Source organism: Podarcis gaigeae (genome assembly GCF_964106915.1).
Source record: "Podarcis gaigeae genome assembly, chromosome: 4".
In the NCBI taxonomy this organism is placed as follows: Eukaryota; Metazoa; Chordata; class Lepidosauria; order Squamata; family Lacertidae; genus Podarcis; species Podarcis gaigeae.
The window spans coordinates 50,994,633-51,022,018 of NC_139677.1; the positions used below are offsets into that span (position 1 = coordinate 50,994,633).

At 42.8% G+C, this 27,386-nt stretch overlaps 1 protein-coding gene across 5 annotated transcripts; it reads left to right on the forward strand.

Moving 5' to 3' along the window:
- The first annotated feature begins 472 nt into the window (after positions 1-472).
- On the forward strand, positions 473-25,428 carry DNMT3L (DNA methyltransferase 3 like). 5 transcript variants are annotated; one of them, XM_083734879.1, is made up of 14 exons: positions 473-785; positions 3,644-3,828; positions 4,636-4,728; positions 6,625-6,705; positions 7,649-7,693; positions 8,471-8,550; positions 8,940-9,052; positions 10,368-10,539; positions 12,924-13,008; positions 15,379-15,467; positions 17,205-17,280; positions 19,119-19,249; positions 19,543-19,628; positions 24,554-25,428. In XM_083734879.1, the coding sequence occupies exons 2-14, from the start codon at positions 3,774-3,776 to the stop codon at positions 24,696-24,698; spliced, it is 1,251 nt and encodes a 416-aa protein (XP_083591005.1). In that variant the 5' UTR covers positions 473-785; positions 3,644-3,773; the 3' UTR covers positions 24,699-25,428. The 5 variants fall into 5 exon arrangements, with proteins under 5 accessions (XP_083591005.1, XP_083591004.1, XP_083591003.1 ...); XM_083734878.1 differs by lacking the exon at positions 473-785 and adding an exon at positions 2,604-2,669; XM_083734877.1 differs by lacking the exon at positions 473-785 and adding an exon at positions 3,171-3,388.
- The last annotated feature ends 1,958 nt before the right edge of the window (positions 25,429-27,386 follow it).

Consider the following 27,386-nt stretch of genomic DNA (forward strand, 5'->3'; position numbering starts at 1 on the left):
ACATAACCTTTTGCAACCAGGAGTGCCAGCTTGGCCCTGCAACCATAGGTGCCCAGGGCCATGGGTGCCATGCAGTGTGGCTGGCCCTGTCACCTAAATTTGTGGGTGCCCAGCCCCTTAATGGGAAATTTTATGTGTGCTTGGGCCCCCAGGGCCCCAGGGAGCTGACACCTATGTTTGCAACTGTCATGTTACAAAACCTTGTCCGTGAATAAATGGCCTCCCCAACTAACCCTTGATAGAAGAGTCTGCTAAGCTTTTCCAATGAGTTGTAACATGCCTTTTCATGCCTATCCCATTTGTGCTGTTCTTCTCCCTCTAGCCTCCCCCACCTACTTGCCATCATTTCATACAGGTGTCTCCCTCAGGTAGACACAATTTGAGAGACACTCCACTACTTTGGAGCTAAAATGATATTCCCTGCTAAAAGGAGTGCAGGTGTTCAGTGGTGTAGCCAGCAAGGACATCCCACTGCACTCCCCTGTTCTGTACACTTCTGGGGGCACTCACCAGCTGACATCATTGTTAGAAGAAATATACTCAAGAAGGGTGTCAAAAGAAGAGTAAATACGAAGATTCATCAATTACCTGTAGAAATTTAAAAGCAGGCAATAAATACAAATACATTATATGAAACTGGGATTCAGATAATCCATGCATCAGCGGGGTTCATCACCCCCATCCTGCACCCTGATCAGAACATTCTACAAAAAGAAGAAGCCAATTTCAAGGTGAAGGATGGACCAACCGAGTTCGGTCTTTCCAAGCAACCTATACAATCTACTGTAAGTGCCATTTTTATAAGCATCTGCCCTATTGTGAGTGTTTCAAGGCTCCCTCCCTCCATTCCTTGGCTTAGAATTTGCCTTTATATGGCCTAGCAGTTGAATCACAAGAGCATCCCGGGTAAAATGCTTCTGCTCACTCCAAATGCCGATTGCTTCGATCGCTGCAGATTTCAAATAGGAGTGCCACACTGTTTCATCCATTTCCAATGAGTACTTTACATGTTGGCTAGGAAACCGCTTTGTAGCCAACATGGGACTGAACACAATTGCTTCAGATTACTCAGTCCCAAACTCCAGCGCCAGATAAAATGCAGCATAATGATACAGCACTCCACTGGACTGATACATTACTCCAGGCCAGGTTGGCAATAACTCAGATGAAGACTATAATCTGGCCACTGTGGTTTATTTCGGCCTCATTTACTTCTCCAGCTGAGTGGAAGTCCCACAAAATGCTGCAAAGCAGAGAAACCTATCAAATCAATGGCAGTATTCTGTGTACCCTGTATTTCATGGCTGGAAGAGAATGGAGAGAAAAGGACGGTGAATATTAACAGAGAGTGCTGGACTCCAATTTCATGATGCGTTTGCAACCGTGGCCACAGAGTTTCTCTGATCTGTGGCAATCTTGCCTTTATGGTGCAGTCCTATGCATGCTAACTCAGAAGTACATCTCACTGCCTTCACTGGGGCCGACTCCTTAGTAATTGTGCTAGGGACATCAGCCTTGGTGTCTAGTATTTGGTAGGCAGTTCTACTGTCAAAACTATAACATGTTCCGCTATTCTATGTGGCTAGCCAAAATGCACCTAAAACATACAAAGGAAGCTTCGGGTCTAAAAAAACATAAAATTAATTAATATGGTCATTTATGTTTATAAGAGATTATTAAAGTATATCCAGCGCTTTTTTTCAAAAAAAAAATAAATGTTTAGGAGTACTCTCATTTTCCTACTATTATTGAAATACTGCCCCTCAATGGGGCCAAACATAGATTCACAAAATGTTTAGGGGTATGCGTACCCCTGCATCCCCTCAGAAAAAAGCACTGAGTGTATCTATTAATGAATATGATAATTCTACACCCCATTGCCCACAGCCATTTCACAAAGAGCTTTTGGCAATCTTCACCAGTGGGGGTGAAGCCATTAACAGGCAAAGGAGTTGAGTGTCTTTGATGAAGAATTAAAGCTTCTTTCCCATCGACAGGTGAATATTGCCAGCTAGTTCATTCTTCATGCTAAGAAAAATTGAAAGCGAGCTTCACAGGCAGTGGTGCGCCTAGTACATTTCAGCCTCTAGACTTGACGGTCTCACCTGCTCACACCTTCAGATAGCAATGGGTGTTTTACTTCGCTTACTTCAAAATGGTGCAATCCATCCCTGGTGCCTTTGGGAGGCTTGTAGTCATTCTTCTGAGTGGAGCCCCAAAGTCCTGTCAGCATCATTTTGTGCACGCAGGGCTGGAGAAACCTACAACTTCAGACACCCCTGATATTATTATTATTATTATTATTATTATTATTATTATTATTATTATTATTATTATTATTATTATTATTATTATTATTCACAAACGCCCTTAGCTTTATTAGGGCGTGTGCTTCCGCACTGCGACACTAGGGGGCATGCGAACGTCACCCTTCCTCTTCTAGTTTTGCAGCCGTGGATTTCGGTACAGAAAAGGGGTTGCCAGATACCTGCCTTGACTTGAGTGATCCTCTGGATTCTGGTGAAATGGAATGGACCGTCCCTTATGGACCTGATCTTATTTGTACAGGGTTCGCGGTCCGTAGTTGAAGCCGGGGAACGCCAAGAAGGTGCCATCTGATCTGCATACTTCTGAACGGATGGCGAGAGATTCGCCATCGACTTCACTGGGTACCAAGGGCATCCCAAGCGGGACTCACAGCAGGCTGTCCGACCACTTGGGTGCAAATGGGCTGTGCCTCTCCTCTGGGAGAATAGGACAGCGCTACCGGGGGAGGTGCGAAAGAAGCTGTGCTATGACACGTGTGAAAGGCTCAAAACAGTGTGCATCACTTGGGGGGGGCGCGACCCCGTGGCCTTCCAGGATGCTGTCGAGGGCCAGCTCTCACCAGCCCCGGTGCGCGTGGCAAAAGGGGAGGGGAGGCGTGGCCCCGCAAAAGCCACGGGGACCCCGCTCGTGAATGAGATCGTCAGTATTAAACGCAAAAGTTAGTTTGTCTCTAGGAACACGTGGTATAAAAGAGACGGTTGTTGTGCTAAGAACATGCAGTTGTTGTTGCACTGCAGCATCCCTGACCTGGCTGGCTAGGACTGAGTCCAACAGATGTTGCTCCCTGCTTTAAATGGTGAAACTCCACTTATTTATTTATTTATTTTGGAACTCAACCGACAGCCGCGTCTTCTCATCCAACATCAGTCCCACGGGGTTCAATGGGACTCAGAAGTCTATAGCTATGCATTGGATTGCCGCATTGATCCGGAGTATATGAAAGGGAGCGGAGCGTCGGCGCGAGCAAATTCACTGGAAGGCGCGCAGCTCCTTCTCCATTTGGCTCCTGCGTTCTGGACAGGGGTGCCAGCTTGAATAAAATATTGGGGGGGGGGGGGAGGTAAGCCCCGCCCCACCTAATTGATCACATGACTTGGCACACACACACACACACACACACACTATTTGAATGGCAATGCCCATCATTTTGGGGGGGGGCGTCAAATATTTTAGGCGGGGGCAAGAGACCTAGGTCCTCTGGAGCTGGCTCCTATGCCAGTTGATGGGAAATCCACGATTTCTTTTATGCATATTTATCAACAATCCACATTATTGCTCCCGTAGTAAAACGCTGTGGGGTTTTCCTTTGCACCAGTTGATTCCGGGATCTCCTTGGGGAGCGCAGCTTCCCTTCGGCTCTTCCATCCAGGGTCTTCATTCTCCGTCGCCCCGACGACCCGGACACGCCCCAAACGCTCCTGGCGAGGTCGCCTTCTGCTTCAGGGATGGCCGTGGTGCTGGACAGTGACTCCGGGGCAATGGGCAGCCTCTCGGAGGCAGGTGAGTGGAAGATCTCTTGGAGCAGACCCAGATCCACTCCTTTGCAGGAGCCCATAAAGCTGATGAGAGCGATGAAACCGACGGCCTGGTCACCATAAGGAAAGCACATGAACACATGGCGTTAGACCCAGACAAAGGCTTCCTACACACCATGTGTTTACAAAATGTTTAGAGCACACACCACACCCAAATAATAAGAATAATAATAATGAGAACTGTAGTTTGTAAAGGGTGCTGGGAACTGTAGCACTGCAAGTATAGTACTGTTCCGAGGATTATTATTGGGGAGGTATGTGAATGTATGATGTGTACCTTAATTTGCACTTAGTTCCCACTGAAATCTGTGGGAATTGACCAGATGCCAGCCATGGGATATAAGATGGTGCACCACCACTGCCCCGCTTACCAGCTGTGAAGGTGCCCACTGAAACTAGGATTGGGCAGCGTGGCAGCAGGGACAAGGGATGCACTGGGTTGGAAGCAGCTGCCACACACCTGTGCCTGGCACCAACAGCTACCCAGTTGGGAAGACGCATAACCTCCTTGCGTATGAATCAGAATGAATGCTCAATAAAGAGTGCACCTTGTATAACCTCCACATTTTAACCTTCTATTTAAAACATAAATAACATTTATATATATATAACTCCAGTCCTTCAAGTACATATGTCTGAAATGTTTCAAGCTGCATTGTTTCCCAGCTCATTCAACTTTCCTGGAGCAGTCAGCATGAGCTGGGTAAGTCAGAAAGGTCATAGTTCCCATATTGCTCTGATGTCTCTCTCTGTGTCTCTCTCTTTCTCTCAGCTCCATCATCCAATGGAGGAAGTTTCCCTGATATCATTTCCATCAGTTCTGCGGAAGAAATGTCTCCTTCAAGAACCCTAAGGCCAAGCACAAGTAATGAAATTACAGTTCAATAAAAATTTAAAAGTTATGACCACAGAAACAGGTTACAGATCTGTAACAAAACTTGGTGCTGCGGAGAACAACTCCAGAAATAAGATTTGCCTTTTGTCCCTCTGTTTTGGTACCTTAGTGCAGCACTTCCAGAGTCCAAACTTGGCTGTGATGACTCCTTTTCTTGTGGCATTCCTTGAACTTTATTTTTTTTAAAGATTCTTTTAAAATATTTTAGCTTCTTGTAGATTGTTATTTTCAAATGATAGCACCATACTAGATCCTTTCAACAGTACAGAAGTGTTTCACTAGCAAAGTTGCCTCTTCCCCTTGCAGCTAGTATTGCATAGACCTTATAATGTCTTTTTATGTATAATTTCCCCACCCACCTACTGCCGCCACTTCTCCAGTGCAAGGAAGTCTTGCCAATATTCAATGCCCTGATCTTGACAGCTAAATTCAGTAGTCAGAGATCTGCAGCAAGACATTCCCCATCTATACCCTGGGTACACTCTTATTTATTCTGATGCATACACTGCTAAGAGCAGCCATGTCCAAAGTCCGGTCCAGAAAAGTTGTTTCCCTTCATTTGCAAGGAATCATACAAAACAAAGTGGCACTGACAAAGAAAAGTTCCAGGGTGACAACAGAAAGCAAACTAAAAGTGTTTTTGCAGTTCATCAAAACTATCCAGCAATATCAAGTTATAGGAAAACTGGTACTATAAACAGTAATCCTTCTAGTTGGTTAATTGGTTCGGCAACTTGACATGTGATGCTAATTATTTCCCCCAAGAGTTAAATGATAACTAATCAGAGGCAGCTACAGTTGCAAATGGCAACAAAATATCTGTGAAAGGAAGAGGAGCAGGTTTGCTCAGGTGTGTTGCAGGTAGAAATACTGTTTGTAATGAAGTGAGAGCAGTACTTTACTTGCTCGAATTAACAAATAAGAAAGTTTTGAGAATATAAATTCTAGATTAAAATTGATTACTTAATTGAGAAGAGGATTGTAACAAAAACACTGGAGCCTAATTTGAATAGTAGAGTGCCTAGTATCTGGTGGGCAGACCAAAGCACTCAATCAGGAGAGCTATGAGATTCAGATGAGGGTCAGATGCCTTGTCAATCCCAGCAGGTATATAACAGGAAGACCCGGCCTGCCCAGGCAGCTAACCATTAGCCATGCTGGCTGGGGGTGGTGGAAGTTGGAGTCCAACAACATCGAGAGGGCCTCAGGGTTGTTGTTGTTGTTGTTGTTGTTTAGTCGTGTCCGACTCTTCGTGACCCCATGGACCAAAGAACGCCAGGCATTTCTGTCTTCCACTGCCTCCCACAGTTTGGTCAAACTCATGTTGGTAGCTTCGACAACACTATCCAACCATCTCATCCTCTGTCGTCCCCTTCTCCTTGTGCCCTCCTGTCATCCCCTTCTCCTTGTGCCCTCCATGTTTCCCAACATCAGGGTCTTCTCCAGGGAGTCTTCTCTTCTCATGAGGTGGCCAAAGTACTGGAGCCTCAGCTTCACGATCTGTCCTTCCAGTGAGCACTCAGGGCTGATTTCCTTCAGAATGGATAGCTTTGATCTTCATGCAGTCCATGGGACTCTCAAGAGTCTCCTCCAGACCATAATTCAAAAGCATCAATTCTTCGGCAATCAGGCCTCGGGGTATCTGTCTCTAAATACAGTGTTTGTGTTTATATGCAAACATACACATGCAGGTATTTATCATAATCATCATTATGTATTAAATTTATTAGTCACTGTTTTTCTAATGCAACCCAAAGCAATTTACAATAAATGCTTTTGCTGAGACATATTGTTGCAGTTTTGCCACATTCAAAAATAGCCATCATGTACCTCATTCTGTCTCTCTGTCTCTCCCCACACCTCTAGCTGTATCACTGGAGAACTATAGTTCTGGTGTAATTTCTATAAGTTCCGTGGAGGAATCAAACACTCCCAAACCAAGGAGAGGTAATCTTGTTTTCAAGAGGCGCTAAAAACAATGCTAGCTAAAGATTTGTGTGCCCCAGTATAGATTGTATCTGCTGCGGGAATGAACCCTTTACCTACCTGTTTGTTTCCATTTTGCGGTACAAAAACAAGTGAAACCATCTAATGTTGAGGAAGGGATTGTAGGGCGGGTTTATCTCATCTAGCTCTGTTCTTCCTTTGAATGAAACTAAAAGCCTTTTTAATTAGCAAAAGATACGTAGAAGGAGAGTTTCAAAATACTTAAGAATAATAAAGAGAAAGGGGCAATATATATAAAGAATTATGTAGAAAAATAAGATACATTAGCTAATTTTTATTAAGTAGAATTGCTCTCTGAGTCTGTGGTACCTTGTGCCCATTGATAGGTAGGGAGACCAACAGTGGATGGAGCCATAGTCAATTACAGGCAGAGTTTTGTCCCATCTTTCTTCCTGCTGAGGAGTTCAAGGTGGAGCAATACTAAGGAGGAGGAAGCTGGCAGCCAGTACCACCTCCTGGACAGGCAGGGCAGAGCCAGCTGGTGGCAGACAGAGGTTGGTGGGCCAGTGCTGCACCTGCCACAATGGAACAGCCTCCACTGGTGATCCTGAAACTTATACCCATTTACATGGGAGCAATGACATTGAATTTGCTGCTTACATCTTAATAAACTGTATAGGATCACACTGTTTCAAAGCAAGTATAATTCACATCCCTCTCTGGTGCTGAGCTTATTTTTATTGTAATCTTAGAGACGACTTTCATGCCTGATAAAAAAAACAAAGTTTTGGCTCTTTCTGACGCTATCTGTGCCACAAGTGATGAATGTTGGCTACAGCATGGAAGAGCCATCCAGAGCACATTCTAGTCAGATTAGATTGTACATTTAGCAATGCAAGCAAGCCTCGCTTCCGAAAAGTGCCCTGATTTCTTTCCTCCGTAGAAAACATTGCATATGAAGTCAACTTCAAGGAGAGAAATATTGAAGGTACTTGTTGCAATTGTTACTGCTATAACTGTCTTTACTACAGATAGCTATTAGGAGGACTTCAGTGTTTAGTCGGCCAGTGAAATTAATCGGTATAAACCCCTTTGTTTGAGTGACAAGGTACTACCCAATTAATCAGGCTTACATGATAAAAACGCAGTATGTATGGATTGTTTAAATCCACATTTATTGGGATAGAAACTGTGTCTCTTTCATATACTGCTTCACAATTCATCCCAATCCCAGATTGTAGAACTGAGAAGAAATTCAGATTGCATAAACGATACTAGGTCTTTTTAGCCCTGTATCAAATGGGCGTATGGACACCTTGTATATATACATGCTTGAATATCCTTTAAAAAAAAACCCGAACAACTGAATGAGAAAATGAGAAAAGAACAGGCATGGTCCTCCTAAGAAAAATATTTTTTCATAGGCGAGGAAAAGCAACTTTCTTTGTGTGTAGGGATACCATTCTTGAAATGTTTACTTATTGTTTGTTTGTTTGTTTGTTTGTTTGTTTATATGTCTTTTTTTCCAAGGTCAGCTTTTTTCCTCTTGCATTATCAGTGCAAATTGGCAATAATATTTCTAATTTTATTGGAATTTTAGTGGAAAATATAATTTTAATCATTCCTTATGTGTTTTATGTATTCTTAACCAAGTATTGTGTATTATTTGAACAACGTATAAAGCAGAACTATTTTAAGAAATACAGTAAGCTCTGGGAATTGATGCCAAAAACAGTGTAAGGTGAGTATCTTTTGTGTTTGGTAGAAATCTGCATATGCTGTGGAAGCCTTGAGATTCGCACTCAGCACCCTTTGTTTCAAGGAGGAATGTGTGCTCCATGCACAGTGAGTAGCTGATTTGGGTCAGACATGCTACACTTCCTTTATCTAACAGGCTGGGCAACTTTTCTTTAAAAAATAAAGGGGAAAAGAGGAATCAAGGAATTGCTGGGAAAGCCAGTGTTAGATTGTCCACCAAATTCTAAAGCAAAAAAATTGCATCTGTCCAAAAGATGCTGGCAGTCTCCAGTTCAACTCTCACTTTAGCCACAAACTCCCTTGGTGGCCTTAATTAAGATGTTTTTCCCCGCCTCAGATCCATCATCTGTTCTAGGGGAATAATGATGGTCGCCATCTTTAAAGGGTTGTTTTAAGAAGTACTGAGCTTGGAACTGTTGAAATGCTAAATCTCATTATTAACTAACTGCAGTTTTCTGCTGCTGCTGTTTTAAAAGGAACATCTTTTGGAGAGATTTTTCCTGTGTGACAATGATGGGTACAAGACGGATTGTGCCATATGCTGCTGGAGCAAATCTCTCATAATGTGTGATGATCCAACCTGTAACAGGTAACTGACCTCCCAAACCACATTCAAGTTTATAGCAGTGCCTTTGGATATGGGATTCAAATGCTGTTGTCCTAAAACCTGGCTTCCATATTCAGATAGAATGTGCATATTTACCTCTCTAACAGACTACTCCCCTTACACTTGGTGGAGCATATCTGCAATATCTTCTGCTTCAGAAGTTCTAGCCATGCCTACTCAAAAGTATGTCCTTTTGAATTTGATCACACATACTTCCAGGGAAGTGGGGTTGGGGGCACAGCCTTACAAGCCAAAGTCTGTAGTTCAGTTGTGCCTCTCGCTTTCATAGTTGTGGAGCCCCCTGCAACACCCCCAGGCTCTGTGTCCAGTGTGATCAAACCAGTTAAAGGTAAAGGTAAAGGGACCCCTGACCATTAGGTCCAGTCGTGGCTGACTCTGGGGTTGCAGCGCTCATTTCGCTTTATTGGCTGAGGAAGCCGGTGTACAGCTTCCGGGTCATGTGGCCAGCATGACTAAGCCGCTTCTGGTGAACCAGAGCAGCGCACGGAAACGCCGTTTACCTTCCTGCCAGAGCAGTACCTATTTATCTACTTGCACTTTGACGTGCTTTTGAACTGCTAGGTTGGCAGGAGCTGGGACCGAGCAACGGGAGCTCACCCCGTCGCAGGGATTCAAACTGCTGACCTTCTGATCGGCAAGTCCTAGGCTCTGTGGTTTAACCCACAGCGCCACCCGCGTCCCAGCGTGATCGAACCAGTTACACTCCCCTAAATCCACCTCTGGTACTTGGATTGGGTCCCTGTGGTGCTGCAAAGGAAGAGGTGTTCTGTGGGGCACAACTGCTCTATTCTAGGATGTGAATCATTGTGATGCAGGGATACAGAGTGGAGATAAGAGTATCATAGAGCAACTCATTTGAGTGTCCAGTTGCCCAGTTACCTGTGCACCAGCCCTCAGCTTCAAACTTCCATATCCTTTTAATCTAAGCCAGTTTTGTGTAAATCCAGTCCTTAGCCAGGGCTCACTCAGAAATTATGAATAAGTGGGAGGAAAGAAAGTGCAAGTCACCCATACTTCTGCTTTTCCATTGCTGGTATAAAATCTAACATAGATGCTCACATGTTTTTCCTTGTAGTGAAATGTGTGAGCTCTCCCCACATCAAAAAACATGCAGCACTCCTATTTAGATGCCTCTCCCCCATTTGGATAATTTTTGAAGCTCCAGCAAGAACAAGTCCCTGTACGAAACAGCAGCGAATTTTTTGGATGTATGACAAATATCTGAAATGTAAAAATGCCTTCAAATCATCTTTCGCTGTCTGTTTCAACAATGCAGGTGTTTTTGTGAAGAATGCATGGACAGCCTTGTGAGTTCAGGATTCTCAGACGAGATAAAAAAGAAGTCTCCCTGGATATGTTTCCTGTGTGCACCACAGCAAGCATATGGTCTACTCAAGAGGAAGAGAAGATGGCGTGCAGAACTGAAGCGCTTCTACGATCAAGAGTCTGTAAGGGAAAGTTCTGTTGCCTTTTACAGATGTATACAGGAACAAGTCAAAGGGCTGGAGATCCTTATATTAACTGGATCACATTTCAGCAGCAGAGGTGGGCAACCTATGGACCGCCAGGTGCTGTTGGACTACCAGTCTTAGGGTCACTGACCATTGCCCATGCTGGCTGGGGGTCAGGGCAAGCCACCTGAGGTGAAATGGGAAATGCTGCCTCCTGCCCCCCCCCCCCCGTGCCCTACTTACCACCACTTCTGCCACTACTACACCCTGGCAAAATTGGCTGAAAAAGAACTACCGTATTTTTCGCTCTATAAGACACACTTTTCCCCTTCTAAAAAGTAAGGGGAAATGTGTGTGCATCTTATGGAGCGAATGCAGGTGGGAGGCTCCACTCAGCACTCCCTTTAAAGAGCCGCGTGGAGCATGTGTGCGGCTCTTGGGGCCCCCAAGAGCTGCACACACGCTCCACGCGCTCTTTAAAGGGAGTGCGGCTCTTGGGGGAGCCTTAGCCTCTCCCGGGCAGGGGGAGAATTCATGCCGCTGCCTGGGAGAGGCTGTGCGCGGCTATCCCATAAACCAGTACAGGAAGCGGGATCGCTGAGCTGCGATCCCGCTTGCTGTCCTGGCTTCTGGAATTCAGAATATTGTTTTTTCTTGTTTTCCTCCTCCAAAACTAGGTGTGTCTTATGGTTTAGTGTGTCTTATAGAGCAAAAAATACAGTAACTTAAACTAGATGCTCCGTTTCCAGCAGGTGGCAGCAAAACTATTTCAGCTGACCTGAAACACTGCAATTACATTTTTAAAGGGGGTGGGGAGAGAGGACCCTGTTAATTGGAGGTTTATGCCAAGCAGCCCCAATCTCTGCTTTCCTTTTCACTAGTAGTGGTGCATATGGAGAGGCAGAGCCACCCTCCCAACACCAGCATCACTGCGGCTTACCTGGAGAGGCCTGGGCTGGGGTGCTAGTGAGGCTGGAGCTACGCAGTCGCACTAGGAGTGCCAGATTGACTGGTGGGGCTCCTGCAAGTCCAACCACAAATCCCACTCCCCCACTTGAGGCTTCAGCCTGTCCAAGTAAGAAGCAGCAGGGCAGCTCAGCTCTTCTAACTTAGTATTGTCAACACGGACTGGCAGCCATCAGGAGCCCTTCCTAGACCTATCTGAAGATGACGAGGTTTGAACATCAAACATTTGCCATATGATGCATGTTCTTTGGGGCCCTGACCTGTGGCCCTTCTCGTAAGCCTTTAACGCCATCCTAGAGAAAATAAAGTCAGGAATAAGAATCAGGAAAGCCACTGCCAGTGTGAGTAGCCAGAACTGAATTGAGCAGAGAGGCAGTTTGGCCTGCTGTAAGGCAGCTTTCTAAGGGAGTGTGTGGCAGAGGTTGGGGGGAGGGTCCTTGCTTAAGAAGAGAGCATTTATTACGTCCTTTGCCTGAAGGGCAAAGCAGCTGATACATGTTGTCCACTCATCAGCAATGTGGTCTCTCCCCAATGATAAATTTCTAATACCCTCTAAAGAGCTTCTCCCAAGGGATCTAGCAATAGGAAGTGGTGCAACATTTGCCTTTAGTTAGACACATTCTTGGAGAATATGGCTAAGTTCTTTCTGCACTGTATGCCTCCGAAGGCCAGTTGCTGGGAACTGCAAGTTGGGAGAGTGTGTTCTACTCAGGTCCTGCTCAGGTTTCCCATAGGCACCTGCTTGATCTCTCTGAGAACGGGAAGCTGGACTAGATGGGTCTTTGGCCTGATCCAGAAGGGCTCTTCTCATGTTCTTCTGTATCACCAAGGAAGGCACGGTGGGCATTTGCCATGAGGATGGATCCATGAATCTCAAGGTCATATATGTTAGGAGAACCTCAATAGCTTATTATTTTGCAAGGATTTAACTGCTACTGGCCCCAAATTCAGGTACTGAGTAATCAACATTATTTAAGCTGTGGAAATCGTATGGTGATTGTTTCTGCATTGCATTGTTAATGTTGTTTTGCATTTCTTAGCCCTAATGCTGAAGCTACCTGTGACTTCAATAGCACCTGCATCCCTGTTGCAACTTGATATAGATGTAGTAGAACCCTTGTATTTATGAATGTGCTAACAGCAGCACATCTTTCCATTATCGAAAGGCTTCGATATGATGAGAGTAGCATTTATATATTTCCCAGGCAGGTGGGATAGAAATAATCTAATACATTTTAAATAAAATTAATAATTCATTGATTTAGAGTGCTGTCAAAGCCTGTTGATACCCAGTTAATAAAAAGTCTTCATGTTAATACATGTAATAACTAAAATCACATACTACGTGTTCGACAAGTTTTGACAACAACAACAACACCTTATGCAAACATGTATCTTTTTATCAATTGTGTTAGAACCATCTGTGGATATATCAGCCTTTGCAGACATGGGATAAAAAACCAGTCCGTGTGCTCTCCCTTTTTGACAATATTACACAAGGTACGTAACTGAGAAATTAGGTTTGCAACATGTTTACCCTTCCCCTGTATCAGAGGTGGGAAACCTTTCTAGCCCGGAAGGCCAGATTATTATCTCCCCAAATTTCACAGGTAGGTGAAACTTCCTACCTGTCAGTCATCTGATGTCACAGTGACCAGTTTTCCCCCCACACAAGGGTCTGCAGAAGTCCCATTCAAAACACTGCTAGCAGCACCTTGTTGGATCTCCAGAAGCTAAATTTAAGGAGCTGAATAAATGAAACTTCTGAAGATTTAACAAAGCATAGGACAAGGCAGAGCTTTGTCAGGGGCTGGTGAATATTTCTTCAGAAGCCTCTCTCAAAATGCTGTTTTGCCCAACCCTTTTAATGGGGCTACTGAAGATCATCAGCTGATTGAGCAAGAGGTCTTTGAAAGGGGCTTCTGATATCTGTGGCTTGGCATAGTTGTTAGGATAATTGGGAGCTTATCTAAAGATGGGGTGCTAAAAAAAAAAAGTTATTGCTTTCTGCATGTTGCTTTTTAAAGTGGTCTTTGCTTATCTTCAAAATATTACATGGCAATTTCTGTCCAAAAACAGCCTCAATCTAACTATACTTGGATAGCTTTAAAGTCTCTCCATTTCAGTGGGAGATCATGAAACATGTGCTTTAGCTCTTCCATTGAAACCAGTCCCATTTATTATAGAAGATTGTGAAAAACTTTTTAACATGTTTACCAACCTTCACTTATAAGTAAGGTTTACAAAACAAAAACCATGAAATTAAAGCACTGCTTACAAATTGGAGAAAAATGGGTGCCCCTTGCCAAGTGGAAGAGAAACAGCCAGTTTGGGTGATCTTTATCTTAATCCTTCCTGACTAGCTCCTTGGGTGCATTCCATACTAAGCAATTAATCAAAAATTGTCATCCTTCATTTACTCACTAGCTGCTGCTGCGAAATCACTGCATTCCACTGTTTCCTGTCTTCCCACACCCACTCTTTTTGAGACCTAATTTGTGGCTGTTCTTTTTCCACTGAAAAGGCAATTGCATCACAAACCTTCTAGTATGGACTGGCAAAGCGCTATTGAGAAACCTAATGGGGTTTAATCCTAATGCGGATTAAAAAGTTGGACCTGGTTTGAAAACCATCAGATATCCCGCAACTTCCCTTGCCCCACTACTTTTCAATAATGGTTTGCCAGTTCACATTTATTCCATTTATTTTAGCTTATTTATTTATTTATTTGGAGCCAAAATCGAGATTCCTGCAACGTTGTCCTAGGAAGGGGAACAAATTGAGGAAGGGTGTCAGAGCCTCAGTGGTGGTAGAGCGCGTGATGTACCTGCAGAAGATGCCAGTTTCAATCCCTGGGAAAGGCTCCTGTCTGAAACCTTGGAGAGCTACTGCTACTCAGAGTTAATTCTGAGCTAGATGGGTTAGTGGTCTGCCTGGGTATAGGGCAACTCCTTATGTTTCTAGCCACTATTGACTGCATTTCTACAATTTTCGCACAATTAGCTGAGCAGTGAGCAAGTGCAACGGAATTGAGTGAGGTTCTGTTTTGAGTAGACACCTGTTGAATTACACTGTCAGTCTGCACTATGTTGTTGTTTTTAGTCTCCCATCTTTTCTGTACAAAATAAAATATAATGCACCGAAGAAAGAAATGGTGGGATAGTGAGAGCACATTTGCAAGTGATCTCTCTCATTCCTAGAAACTCTTGGGAATGTTGTGGCACTAAAAAAACATGCACATTTTAAAAAGAGTAGTGGGAACTGTAGTAATTTTAACCCCTTCCCAGAACAAGCCTGCTAGCACTCTGCTGTCTCTTAAAAATAGGAGAGGAATTTCTTTAATTCAGAACATCTCCCACTCTTCTCTAAATCCAGGGAAATGGCAGAGGGAATCTCGATAGTCTAGTCTAGGAGACATTGGGAAGAGAAGAGTGTGGAGAGAAGAGAAGGCAGCCACAGCAGGAAAGATACAGAGAAGAAGGAAAGATGAGAAGGAAGCTCAAGTCAGCACCCAGGAAAACCTATTCTCCCTGCCCCCACCCAAGGAGATTGAATGAAAAGCCTACATTAGGAGTGAGAAGCCTGTAGCTCTCCAGATGTTGTGGCATAGCCAATGATCAAAGGTGATGGGAATTCTAGCGCAGCAAAAGGCATGCCAGCGTCTACATTTAGGTTCCAAAGTCCAACATTGAGGGGCCACTGCAAAAGTGCCACTGCCATTTTGAATAACTTCCATCCAGCACACAGTAAAGCACTTATGAAGCATTGTCTGCAAAACTCCTGTGTCTCCTTTAGGGCACCTCATCAGTAAAACACAAATGTGTCGCGTTAATATTGGTATTCATTTAGGTCCTCATTTCTATTCTCCAGAGCTGAAAAGTTTGGGGTTTCTAGGGGAAAGCAAGGGCAATGGGACACTGAAGTATTTGGATGATGTCACCGACGTGACACGAATACGTGTGAGTAAATGTCACTGAACTTTCTACTACTCATATTTCTAATTTTGTTAGATGGGTATATTCTTTCTGCTCCTAATATATTAACTGTATCTTACTGGGATAAAATCAGATTCGCTTCCAGTCAAAGAATTACAAATTCTTTCATTGTTTATTATGTTGAAGTCAAGGAAAGGACAGTCTTGCCCCTTTAACACCGGATAATCTGAAAATTATTCATAACTGTTTGATGCTGGTAATAACTGAAGAAAGAATAAGACAGGGCCAGCACAGGGAGGCAGTTACCCCAGGCAGCAGATCCAGGTCCATGGAGTTCGCTATTCACTACTGCACCCCTTTGCCATGACCATAGACCCCTCCATGTCTTCAGCCACACCCACAACCCTGTGGTTTTGTCCTCCCACACACACACACCGCACATGCTGCCATGCCACTGCACTGCACTGCTGCTCCCTGCTCCTCTCTGGCCTCCTTTCTTGTGATAACAACATGTTATTACATAAAAATGAAGTTGAAATTGGTAGTAAAAAAGATGAAAATAAGCAAAAATTTGGAAATCTCTCTAATACAATAACTAAGATGCACAAATCTATAAACAGAACATATGCCACAGTAATATTTCCACAATGGATAAAGAACTATGCAATAATCTGGATACAAAGAAACCCTCTTTACAGTGCATGAGTTATACTTACGTTTATTTAGAGTAACGCTTTAGATAGCTAAAATGCCAGTATATTATGTTCACCATTCAGATTTTCTGGATAACTGCAATGCCAAACATGCTTCAGCTTGTTAGGCTTCTTCAGCGGTCTATTTTTTTTAAATATATACAGCATCCTTGATGCATGAATTCAGCTTATCACACATTGTGTAGGTTAAATAAAATTAAACAGTCTGAGGAGCTGCCAAAGGGTTAAGCATCAAATAGCACTGTAAGGAATTTCTTCAAGAATAAGTTTATTTAAGTTTATTACCATCAACTTCTTTGTTCAAACACTGCTGTTTAATCAGTGTGTAAAACTGATTCTTTTGTTTGTTTTCAATAAAAAACAGCCTACCAGAAATGCTGGAGAAGGAACAAGAAGCCATGGGTTTTGATTACATTGCGATGGTTAACCTGTGGCCCTCCATATGTTGTTATATTTCTGCTGTCACCATCCCTGACAATTGAGTATGCAGTTGGGGCTGGTGGGAGTTGGACGGCAACAACGTTTGGAGGGCTGCAGATTCTCATCATCTATTATAGATGGAGGGAAAACTGTCTATTTTTTATTTATTTATTTTTGTCTACTTAACATTCTGTGGGTATTCTGCACGATAGGGTCATTTATCTTGTGAACTGCCTCGAGAGCTTTTGATGAAGGGCAGTATATAAATATAATAGGTTCAGAAATTAAATTTAGTATTTCTAATACTTAGTGGAGCACGTCATAGTCCACCTTGCATAACACCACTGGCAATTTAATAGTTTTGTCTGAAGAGGCCTAACTTGGACTAATCAGAATAGTTAGTAGCAATGTGGTTAAAGGTAAACTAGTTGGTAAGGTTAGGTTGGTTCTGTGGCTAGGAAGTGGTAGTAATTCTGATCCAAAACATGCCCATCAGAATGTCTATAAAGCAAACTGGTGCATTTCTGAAAGGAGGAGGAGAAGGAAAACGAGAACCCATGTGAAATTAAAAGATGAAAGATGGGATCCTGCATCCAAACTACTGTGATTGTTTTGTTTTGTTTATTAGATAGAAGAATGGGGTCCATTTGATTTTATATTTGGGTCTACGCCACCCATTGGAAACTCTTATCAACAGCCGTCTGGTAAGAAAAGCAAACATGCATGAAACTGTAGCTCTTATTGTGTCTCTCTGACTCTGGTCAGTTCCAAGATACGGACCATTTCTCTCTCCTTTCTTCTCCAAAACAGGTTAAATACTGCAGCTACAACATACAGTATTTACTTGGGAATACGTTTCACTGATCTTGCTTCCTTATAAATATTTGTAGCTAAGCTGCACAATCTTAAGCATGATTACTCCAAAGTAGGCCACACTGTGATACTGGGACTCAGTCCCTGGCGATTGTGCACAGGATAGCGGTTGGGCAGCATGAGCCTAGGGTTCTGCTGTGTCAGCTAACAACATCCCAATGAGCTTCCAGTAACTAGTAGAAAGCAAAATGATGCAATATATATTGTAGGAGCACTGATAAAGGAAAGAGGAAGCACCAAGAGCCACAGCTAGAGCATGCTGTGACAGTGCTGCATCATACATCAGTCACGATCGCATCACTGACTACATTCCATATTAACAGCATATCAGATAGGCATGGAAAGTACCTGCTATCTGGTGTGTGATGTAACCTCATCCTCTACTACCATCTTGCTCTCATCCACAGAGCACCACAAGGAAAAGCTGACAGTGACTTCTCCCTGGCCTTCCCCTCCAGCTGCAATCTTGCCTCATGATTTTGTTCCACAACTAGAGACTATATAGCCACTAACCGCAGAACTTCCTATAGACAGATATTCAGATTCCCTAGCAGCCCAAATACAGACAGGCACAGGTTATACAACAAAACTCTTTTGCTGGGGTTTCCTCAGAGGAAGTCTGTACTGACCTGCAGTGAGCGTCACTAACCTCTGCCCTATTGGTATATACTGGTATATAAAAAAGGAGGTGTGAGGGCTCAGACAGGGTCCTAGAGTCTTCCTGTCTGCTTCCCAAAGCTGGGCAAGCACTCACCAAGCTTTGGGAAAGAAATAGGAGGGCTTTAGGGCCCTGCCAAAGCCTCTTGCCTCCGTTTGAAAGCTGGCTTAAGCTGGTCTTGTGAAAACTAGATGGAGGGTGTCAAATGTTGGTCTGGTACTATATTACCTAGATACGCCTCTGGCTGGAGACCTTCTTTATACCTAAGGTAAAGGTAAAGGGACCCCTGACCATTAGGTCTAGTCGTGGCCAACTCTGGGGTTGCGGCGCTCATCTTGCTTTATTGGCCGAGGGAGCCGGCGTACAGCTTCTGGGTCATGTGGCCAGCATGAGTAAGCCGCTTCTGGTGAAATGGAGGTAAACGGAAATGCCGTTTACCTTCCCGCCCGAGCGGTACCTATTTATCTACTTGCACTTTGACGTGCTTTCGAACTGCAGGAGCAGGGACCGAGCAACGGGAGCTCACCCCGTCGCGGGGATTTGAACTGCCGACCTTATGATCGGCAAGTCCTAGGCTCTGTGGTTTAACCCACAGCACCACCCGCGTCCCTTTTTATACCTAAAGTGTATAACTAAAGTGTCCAGTCCCTGTCAGCAGATGGATGGAAGGTGGATGCCTAAGAGAAAGGAAAGCACACCCCTCAGGCTTTTATATCTTGCTACCTACCCCACCTTGCAATCTATCTCTAAACACGAGACCTGTGCAGCCTCAGACTCCTGCTGTCATATTTGCATGTCTTTATAACATCTAATCTCTTCAGGAGCAGCCCGTTTGGCACCCATAAGCACCCATTGCCTCCAGAGGCTTTCCCTGGTGCCCAGAGGTGGCTCTCTTCCCCCTTTCAGACATTCTTTTCTTTGAAAAGGAAGCGGGTGGGTTGGAGACCTTAGAAAGGCGTTTTTAGAACCATCTTTTTATAGCCTGTTTTCTCTTCTCCCTTCCCTTTAAAGCCTGGTATTTTTACCAATATTTTCGTATTCTTCAGTACGTGACACCCCCAGAAAGGATGTTTTTCTGGATGTTTGTGGATAACCTTGTGCTAGAGGAAGAAGACCGAGCTACAGCTTCTCGATTCTTTCAGGTGAGTAGCAAAACAAAATGCCTTCAAGAGGTGAATGAAGAGATCACCACTCACTTGCAGACATTAATTTAATACAGATTTTCATTGGCTCAATTCGCAGTTTGAAACAACAGTTTCATTTTATTTATGTAATTATTTGTTGCATTTCTATATCTCTTGGAGCATCTTACTTCAGTATTGTTCAATCTGTATTGGCTCCCAGATTTTGAATTCTGAATTATATTCTATTGACATCAAATGAGAGATTTAGTTCTAGCTCTTGAGACATATGTATGGTTTTGGTCCTTTTAAAGATGGAAGCTGTGCTCAGATATAAGCAGCATGATGACACCATCCAGAATGCAGTACACATATGGAGTAATATCCCATCTGTTAACAGGTAACTGCTTTCTCAGATATCCCAGAAGTTTCTGTGTGTGTGCTTGTATTAAAGCCAAACCAGCTGCAGAGCATTTAAGATTTTGTTTTCCACATCTGAAAATCCTTAGGCTTTTCAATGTTCCTATGGCTTCCAACTCACTTTTACAATAGAATCAGAGGACTGCAAAATTGCCCTGAGGGTCATCTAGTCCAAACACGGAAGTACACGAATCACAACTAAAGCATCTATGACAGATGGCCATCCAAATTCTGCTTGAAAACCTCCAATGAAAGACATTCTACTGCCTTCTGAAGGAATCCATTCCACTGCCAAAAACTCTAACCATCAAGAGAGTTGTTCCTAATGTTTAATTGAAATCTCCTTTTTTCTAACTTGAATCCATTGGTTTGGATCCTACCCACTGGAGCAGCAGAAATCAACTTTGATCCATCTTCCATATGACAGCTCTTTAGATAACTTGTTAATATCATCAAGGGACGTGGGTGGCGCTGTGGGTTAAACCACAGAGCCTAGGACTTGCTGATCAGAAGGTCAGCAGTTCGAATCCCCACGACGGGGTGAGCTCCTGCTGTTCGGTCCCAGCTCCTGCCAACCTAGCAATTTGAAAGCACGTCAAAGTGCAAGTAGATAAATAGGTACCGCTCCGGCGGGAAGATAAACGGCATTTCCATGCGCTGCTCTGGTTCGCCAGAAGCGGCTTAGTCATGCTGGCCACATGACCCGGAAGCTGTACGCCGTCTACCTCGGCCAATAAAGCGAGATGAGCGCTGCAAGCCTAGAGTCGGCCACGACTGGACCTAATGGTCAGGGGTCCCTTTACCTTTACTAATATCATCAAGTTGTTATTGTTGATACAGTGATCAGAAACGCAATATTCAAAAGCTGTAAATAAGGTTGGATGAAAGGAGACTGCAATGTGAAACCACTGAATTAAAATACAACAGGATTTCACTTGTGGATTGAACCCAAACCCAAATGAAGACAATTAATTTTTAGCACATTATATGTGCTAATTGGCTTACATAATTACATTTGCCACTTTTCTGCATTTCCCTCTGACCTCAAATTTTACAGCTTCTTCCCTCACACCAACCAAAAAACAACAACAACCCCATGTGATACTCAGGATAACACTTCATGCATCTGATGAACCGGTGGAATGTAGTTCACAAAAAGTTATGGCATTATAAAGCTGCTAGCCTTTTAAGATGCCACAAGACTCAAAAGACTAATGCTACTCCTCTGGAAATCGTTGTAACTTGTTCACCATCCTGTCTCAGTTTGTGTGGGTCTCAAGGCCTGTTGAAACTAGAAGGCAGCGAAAAAAGAGGAAGAAACTCAAGTTGCTTGAAGGAAAATACATTTGAGGCCTGATGTGTTTTGGAACAATACTTCCTTTGCGTCACTATAAATATATAAATAATACAAGCATTTATCTAGTAAAACCAAATAAAAATAGACCACCTAAAAACAAGGCAAGTCTTACATCTTCTGCATTACAGTATTGGTTTTCTAATTGTTCTCCATACTTAAGAGGTTATCTCATTTTTACCCCAAATCTGTACTGGTAGAATGGCTTAGGATGACACAGAAGTGTTCATCTGCTTGGTGCTATTTCTTCACTTCTCTCAGTTTAATATAGTTACACAGTCCCAAGCTAAGAGGAGTTGTCTCTCTTTTGTAGACTTCTTTCTTTTAACGCCCTCTTTCTTTTGGAGACTTCACAGACAGATGTACAACAGAACACAAACGGAGGCAAACATGCACTCTGACAACATAGCAGCAGATCTGAAACCCCGGATCAGATTGGGAATGTGCTCCCAAACCCAACTGGGGCCTCATGCTGGTTTCCTGCCCAAAATGCCTCCCTCCCTCTGCTGCTATTTTCTCCCAAAGGGACTGTATGCAGTAAATAACACCTTCGGTGGCAAAGGACTGGTGGGGCATCATTATTTGCAAGAAACTGGTGCAGGGCTGCTCTCTACTTTGGATCTAGGCCCCAGAGCTACCTTTACTTCAACAATAAAAGGTGCTAGTTTAAGAAAGCTTTTTTTAAAACAACAACAACAACCAATATTATCATATTGTGTAGCTTGGGCCATGTGTTATAAACAAGTGACATTTTTATTCCTTACAGGCCAGAAAGAGACCCAAATTTTATAGTGGGATGAACTAAATAAAATGCAATGGAGAAAAGGGATAATACTGGAATGGGGGAAAGGATGGGAAGTAATAATGGCACAGATTGAGTAAGGTGCTATTGAATAAAGGGGTACAAATTAATAAAATAGGTTTTTTTGTTTTTGCCTTCCCCTTTGGCCCTTTCTCCTTTGCCTCTGGCCCTACCTCTTTGGCCCTCAGAATATTGGCCAGGTTACTATTTATGCCAGGTAAAGATTTGGCTGCTAAATTTCTCTATGCTGGGCTACTATTAAAGGCATCACAGTGACAGTAGCATTTGGTCCAGAGAGCTCGTCATTTTGAAGTGCACAGCTCTCTTTCGAAGGAACCACATAGTGACATACATTTCAGAGGTATTGCAGAGATGAATCAGTTTGTGTCAATGACACTTCTAGAACATTTGAGCTATAAAAATGCTAACAAAGCATAAATAAGATTATTAAGCTGTTTGCAGACTGTGGCCAATGCTGGCATCAGAGAACAGGCTCTTGTGAAAGGAATCATTCACTCTTCCTCATTTCACAAGCTCCTTATCTCTGCAATATTGTCCCCCATGGCTAGTTCAACAAGTCCATGGTTCATACATGCATGTACATCTCTTGATATCTGAATACTCTTGATGAACTGATTCCATTGAAAAGTTGTGTTTTTAGATAGTGTGAAATATGCCATTTCACAGCTAACTTGTTTATACATGTAGCTGTCAAGTGGTGTGTATTCATGCATGAACTAGACCTAAACTAAATCATGTCAAATCAAATGAACTGCATACTCTTTTATCTAGGTACAGTATTTAGGGATGGAAAGTTGTGCCAGTTTCGGTTCTCTCAATTTCCATGTTCCCCCCACCACCTTAAATTCAGTTCTCTACTTTTCTGCAGCAACGTGCAGCTTACTCATTTTTAAAATCCTCATGAAAATTATTCCACATTTTAGTGTGAATTTATCCAAATAAGCACGTTTGTAGTGCAGTTTTGGCTCATATACGTATTTTTGTAAGCAGTTACTTCTAATATAGTGCATTTTACATGTTATTTTCACTAATATAATCATTTTTATACACACTTTTACCAATGCATTTTTGTAACCATTGATTAGAGAACTGCATCACAAAATCTGAATATGTGCAAATGACAAAGGATGACTCTTTTTTGCTTCTCAACATTGTTTCAGAAAGTTCAACATTTGTTAGCTTCACGTTTAAATGTGAACTAAATCAAATTCTTCCCCCATCCCTAATTTGAAACTGAAGAATCATGTATTAGCTTTGGCTTCTGGCATGTGGGTTTAATTAGCTACTCATACAACTATTCTGGGGATGCGGGTGGTGCTGTGGTCTAAACCACAGAGCCTAGGGCTTGCTGATCAGAAGGTCGGTGGTCCGAATCCCCGTGACAGGGTGAGCTCCTGTTGCTCGGTCTCTGCTCCTGCCAAGGGATCCCTGACCGTTAGGTCCAGTCGCGGACGACTCTGGGGTTGTGCGCTCATCTCACTCTATAGGCCAAGGGAGCCAGCGTTTGTCTGCAGACAGCTTCCGGGTCATGTGGCCAGCATGACAAAGCCGCTTCTGGAGAACCATAGCAGAGCACGGAAACACCGTTTACCTTCCCGCCGGAGCGGTACAAGGGTGGAGAAGCTGGCAAAAAACAACCAATATAAAGATGGACAATCTTTATAGAATTCCTTCAAACCATAACAAGTACAAAATGAAATCTTCCGGATATTGACTACTGTTTCGTAGAATTCTTCGTCAGTGTGGTGGGAGGCTATAGAATTGCTTCTACTTTATTACATTATTACATTATTACATTATTACATTATTACATGAGCACTGTTCCACAGCATTTGATATCTTCATTTCTATATAAGATGGATTTATGAAGCAATTCTATATCCTCCCACCATGCTGACAAAGTAGTCTACGAAACAATAGTCAATATCTGGAATCACTGTTCAGTGTTGGACACCATATTTGCTGAATATACAAAGCTTTACAGCTTGTCTTTCATCGTACGAAGTCTGGTACCTCGCTTCATTTAAAGATTTTCAGAGACTTTGAGACTAAAGATTTCATTTTGTACTTGTTACGGTTTGAAGGAATTCTATAAAGATTGTCCATTGTGTATGTACATGGTCATCGTGTTGCCTAGACATTGCTGATGTTCTCCAGGTGCAGCAGAAAAAAGCCAAGGAGGCTAAAGTTGATGTCCACATCCCAGAGAGCAGTAGTCCTGTTGTTGCTATTGTATTGTCTCTGAATGCATGGCAGTCCCCAAATAAAAGCAGACACTGTCACAGATTAGTCTCTAACTCACAAATCAGACTTTAATCTGTGAGAACGTTTCCCATAACTTTGAAAACCAAAGTTGTGCAAGAGGAAAGCAGCTCATGCAATTGAACTTTCGTGTCCCTTCCTTCCCCCTAAACCTCTCCTCAACAGCAGAGGCTCTGGTGCAGCTGCGGCTGTATTTGAGAAGTCGCCTAAAATTAGATGGAGCATTGTCAGGAAACAATGTGGCAACCCTAATCAGTGCACCGCTAATAAGGGCACAATGAGATGTTAGACCCTTTTATATAGGGAAAGGGAAAGGGACCAGGGTGTGGAAGGAGCATAATTTCCTGTATGGCCTGAAATGTAAATATAATGACAAGTTGTTTATTTCCCGTTAAGGGAAAGAAAGAAGTCACGTCTTTTAACATTTTTACATGAATATTGTGGGGTGTTGTTTTTTATTCTCCAGCAAATATTCTGCATCTGCCTTGTACGTGGATTTGTCTCTGTTGGCAAAGAACATCCTTGAAACCAGAATCTTCTCTCAGCGTCCAGCCACTCTGATTAAGGACTTTTTTGTGCCCTTGAAGGAATATTTTAGGACATTTCCATAAGACATTCTTTGTACTGTAGATCAGCCTATAAGCAGGGTTGCCATAATCAGCTGTCCCTTTAATACTGCCTTGATATTAACAAGAAATATTGTTATCTCAATGCAGAGAAATTTCATCTACTGATTTATTCATACCAAGCTGTTTTCGATACATAGGAGCCAGCCAAGCTGTTTTTCTTCTAATCAGTTGGCCATCATCCTGAAAAAATATTTTTGGATTGTTGATACAATTCCTATTCCAACTGCCTTCTGCAGGATTCTTTATTTTATTTTAGCTGGGTTTGCATCATACATGTACACAAGCTCTAATTGTTATGATATTTTTCATAATTTAAAAACTTTATAAACTGCCTTTCTGCCCTAACAAGGGCTCGCAAGGCAGGATACAAACCCAAAACAAAAACCAAATGTAATACAATAATATAGTGTACATATGTATGCTGTACATATTTTAAAAATATTTAAATGCTAGAAATTCATGAATGGTGAGGAATTAACACAATTAATGGCTGCAAAATGTTCCATCAGGAGAATGAAAAAATAAAATTTGCAGTGTTAAGAGAATCTTAAAAATTACTTGCTTTTGAGTATATTGTACTTGCTTATGCTTTCCGAAGGGTACTTTTAAAACAAATAAATGTTATTTTGTCATAAGAGAAATGCAATGTTAAATTTGATTTGTTCGCCCCCATTTAAGGAAACAATTTATAAAGTTCTTTATCTGAAATTCATATCACATGACAGTCTTGATCTTTTTTATGTCTGAACCCCAATGAACCCCTAGTGGCTTAAAATGCAGCAAAGCTAATAGGTTTTAAAAATAAAATTGGTCGGCTTACAAAGTAAAAATAGCTTGGAAGCTGGAGCTAACCCACCACCCATTGTCAGTCTTGTTCACACATCACTAGCATTGCTTAAAAGAGTAAAATAAATTACACAGGAATCTCATTGGTACTGAAAAAACGGTTACTTCATATTCGCAAGGAGAGAAGAGGTTTCATGGCTATCTCATGCAGGAGGAGGAGAAAGGGAGGATGATGGAGGAAGGGGTGGAGGTTAGGTGTTAAGTGGAAAACCACTGCCCTCTACTGACTAAAAGGTAAAGGTAAAGGTACCCCTGCCCGTACGGGCGAGTCTTGCCAGACTCTGGGGTTGTGCGCCCATCTCACTCAAGAGGCCAGGGGCCAGCGCTGTCCGAAGACACTTCCGGGTCACGTGGCCAGCGTGACATCGCTGCTCTGGCGAGCCAGAGCTGCACACGGAAACACCGTTTACCTTCCCGCTAGAAAGCGGTCCCTATTTATCTACTTGCACCCGAGGGTGCTTTTGAACTGCTAGGTTGGCAGGCGCTGGGACCGAGCAACGGGAGCGCACCCCGCTGCGGGGATTCGAACCGCCGGCCTTTCAATCGGCAAGCCCTAGGCACTGTGGCTTTTACCCACAGCGCCACCCGCGTCCCTCCCCTCTACTGACTGGAGTCCTGCAAAGTTGTTTATACCCAATATTTCTGTCCACTGAGTTTTATGTTGCATTTTTATGTTCCTGTATACAGCAGAGAGAAGGCAGGGATGTCTTCACCCAATGTGTATTGCCTGATTTGTTTCCCTGCGCATTCAGCTCCCCCCTTGCACTCCTATTCAATGCAGCTGTCGTCTGCACATGTGCAACAGCTGTCCCAAATGTACACACCTCAACTTACCGGTAACCACAGCTTATCTTTCCAAATCAGATGGAAGCTGATTTGAGGAGAAACACTGGAAATGGGGAAATTTCTCAAGGAGCCACAAGAGACCTATGGATTGTGGTCAATGTAGTGTGTGTTCAGCTCAAACACCTGTGCTAGGGGCACACTGGAGCCACCATAAATGTTAATGTATACTACAGCTGTAGTGTCAGTTATTTGAATTAATAATTATATTCCAAAGCACAGTGCTGGGTTGAAAATGTGTATATCAAAACAGAAAGGTAATTAAAAAATGTATGTTTCTATAAAGGTTTCTGTTTACCAGAATTTTAATTTCCTGGAGGACCAAGCTGATCAACAATATCTTCATACCAGAATAATGTGTTCAGGGTTTTAATGTGCCACCACAGTAAGACACTGTGTAAGGGGGCTGGGGGCAGAAATCTGACCAGCACTGTCTGTCTATGTTTGGAGCAATTTCAAAACTTTTCAAAAATTTATTTAAACTCTTTAATGTGTAAAATGATGGATACATATGCACTCATGCAAGTTGTTGGGTTTTTAAATTGTGAAATTTCCTTTGTAGGATAAAATTCAACTCAATTCTCCTACTGAAATCTACCTAGATTCCAGATTATAAATCTATTCTGTACATTCCAGGGCTCTGAACAAAGGTTTCAGGGTTGGTGAGTCATTTTCACAGGTTTTTAAGTATTTTATTGAATGCTATCCCAGACAAAGGGAAGGCCTAGGGCAACTGAGATATTAACAAGTTCAAGACTCTGACCAAGTATGTCTCAGGAGATCTACACTGTTCAAAAACTCATTCACAGATACCTTAGTCAAGTTAAAAGGAACTCAAGAGACATCATCCGACTCAAATCCAAATGCCAAAAATCTCTTAATGTTATCATTTAGTCATTCATATTGATATGTATAGAATTAGGGAATGCAACTGGAATGAAGACAATTATGGAATCTTGTTTTCCCCCTGCCTCAGTGATA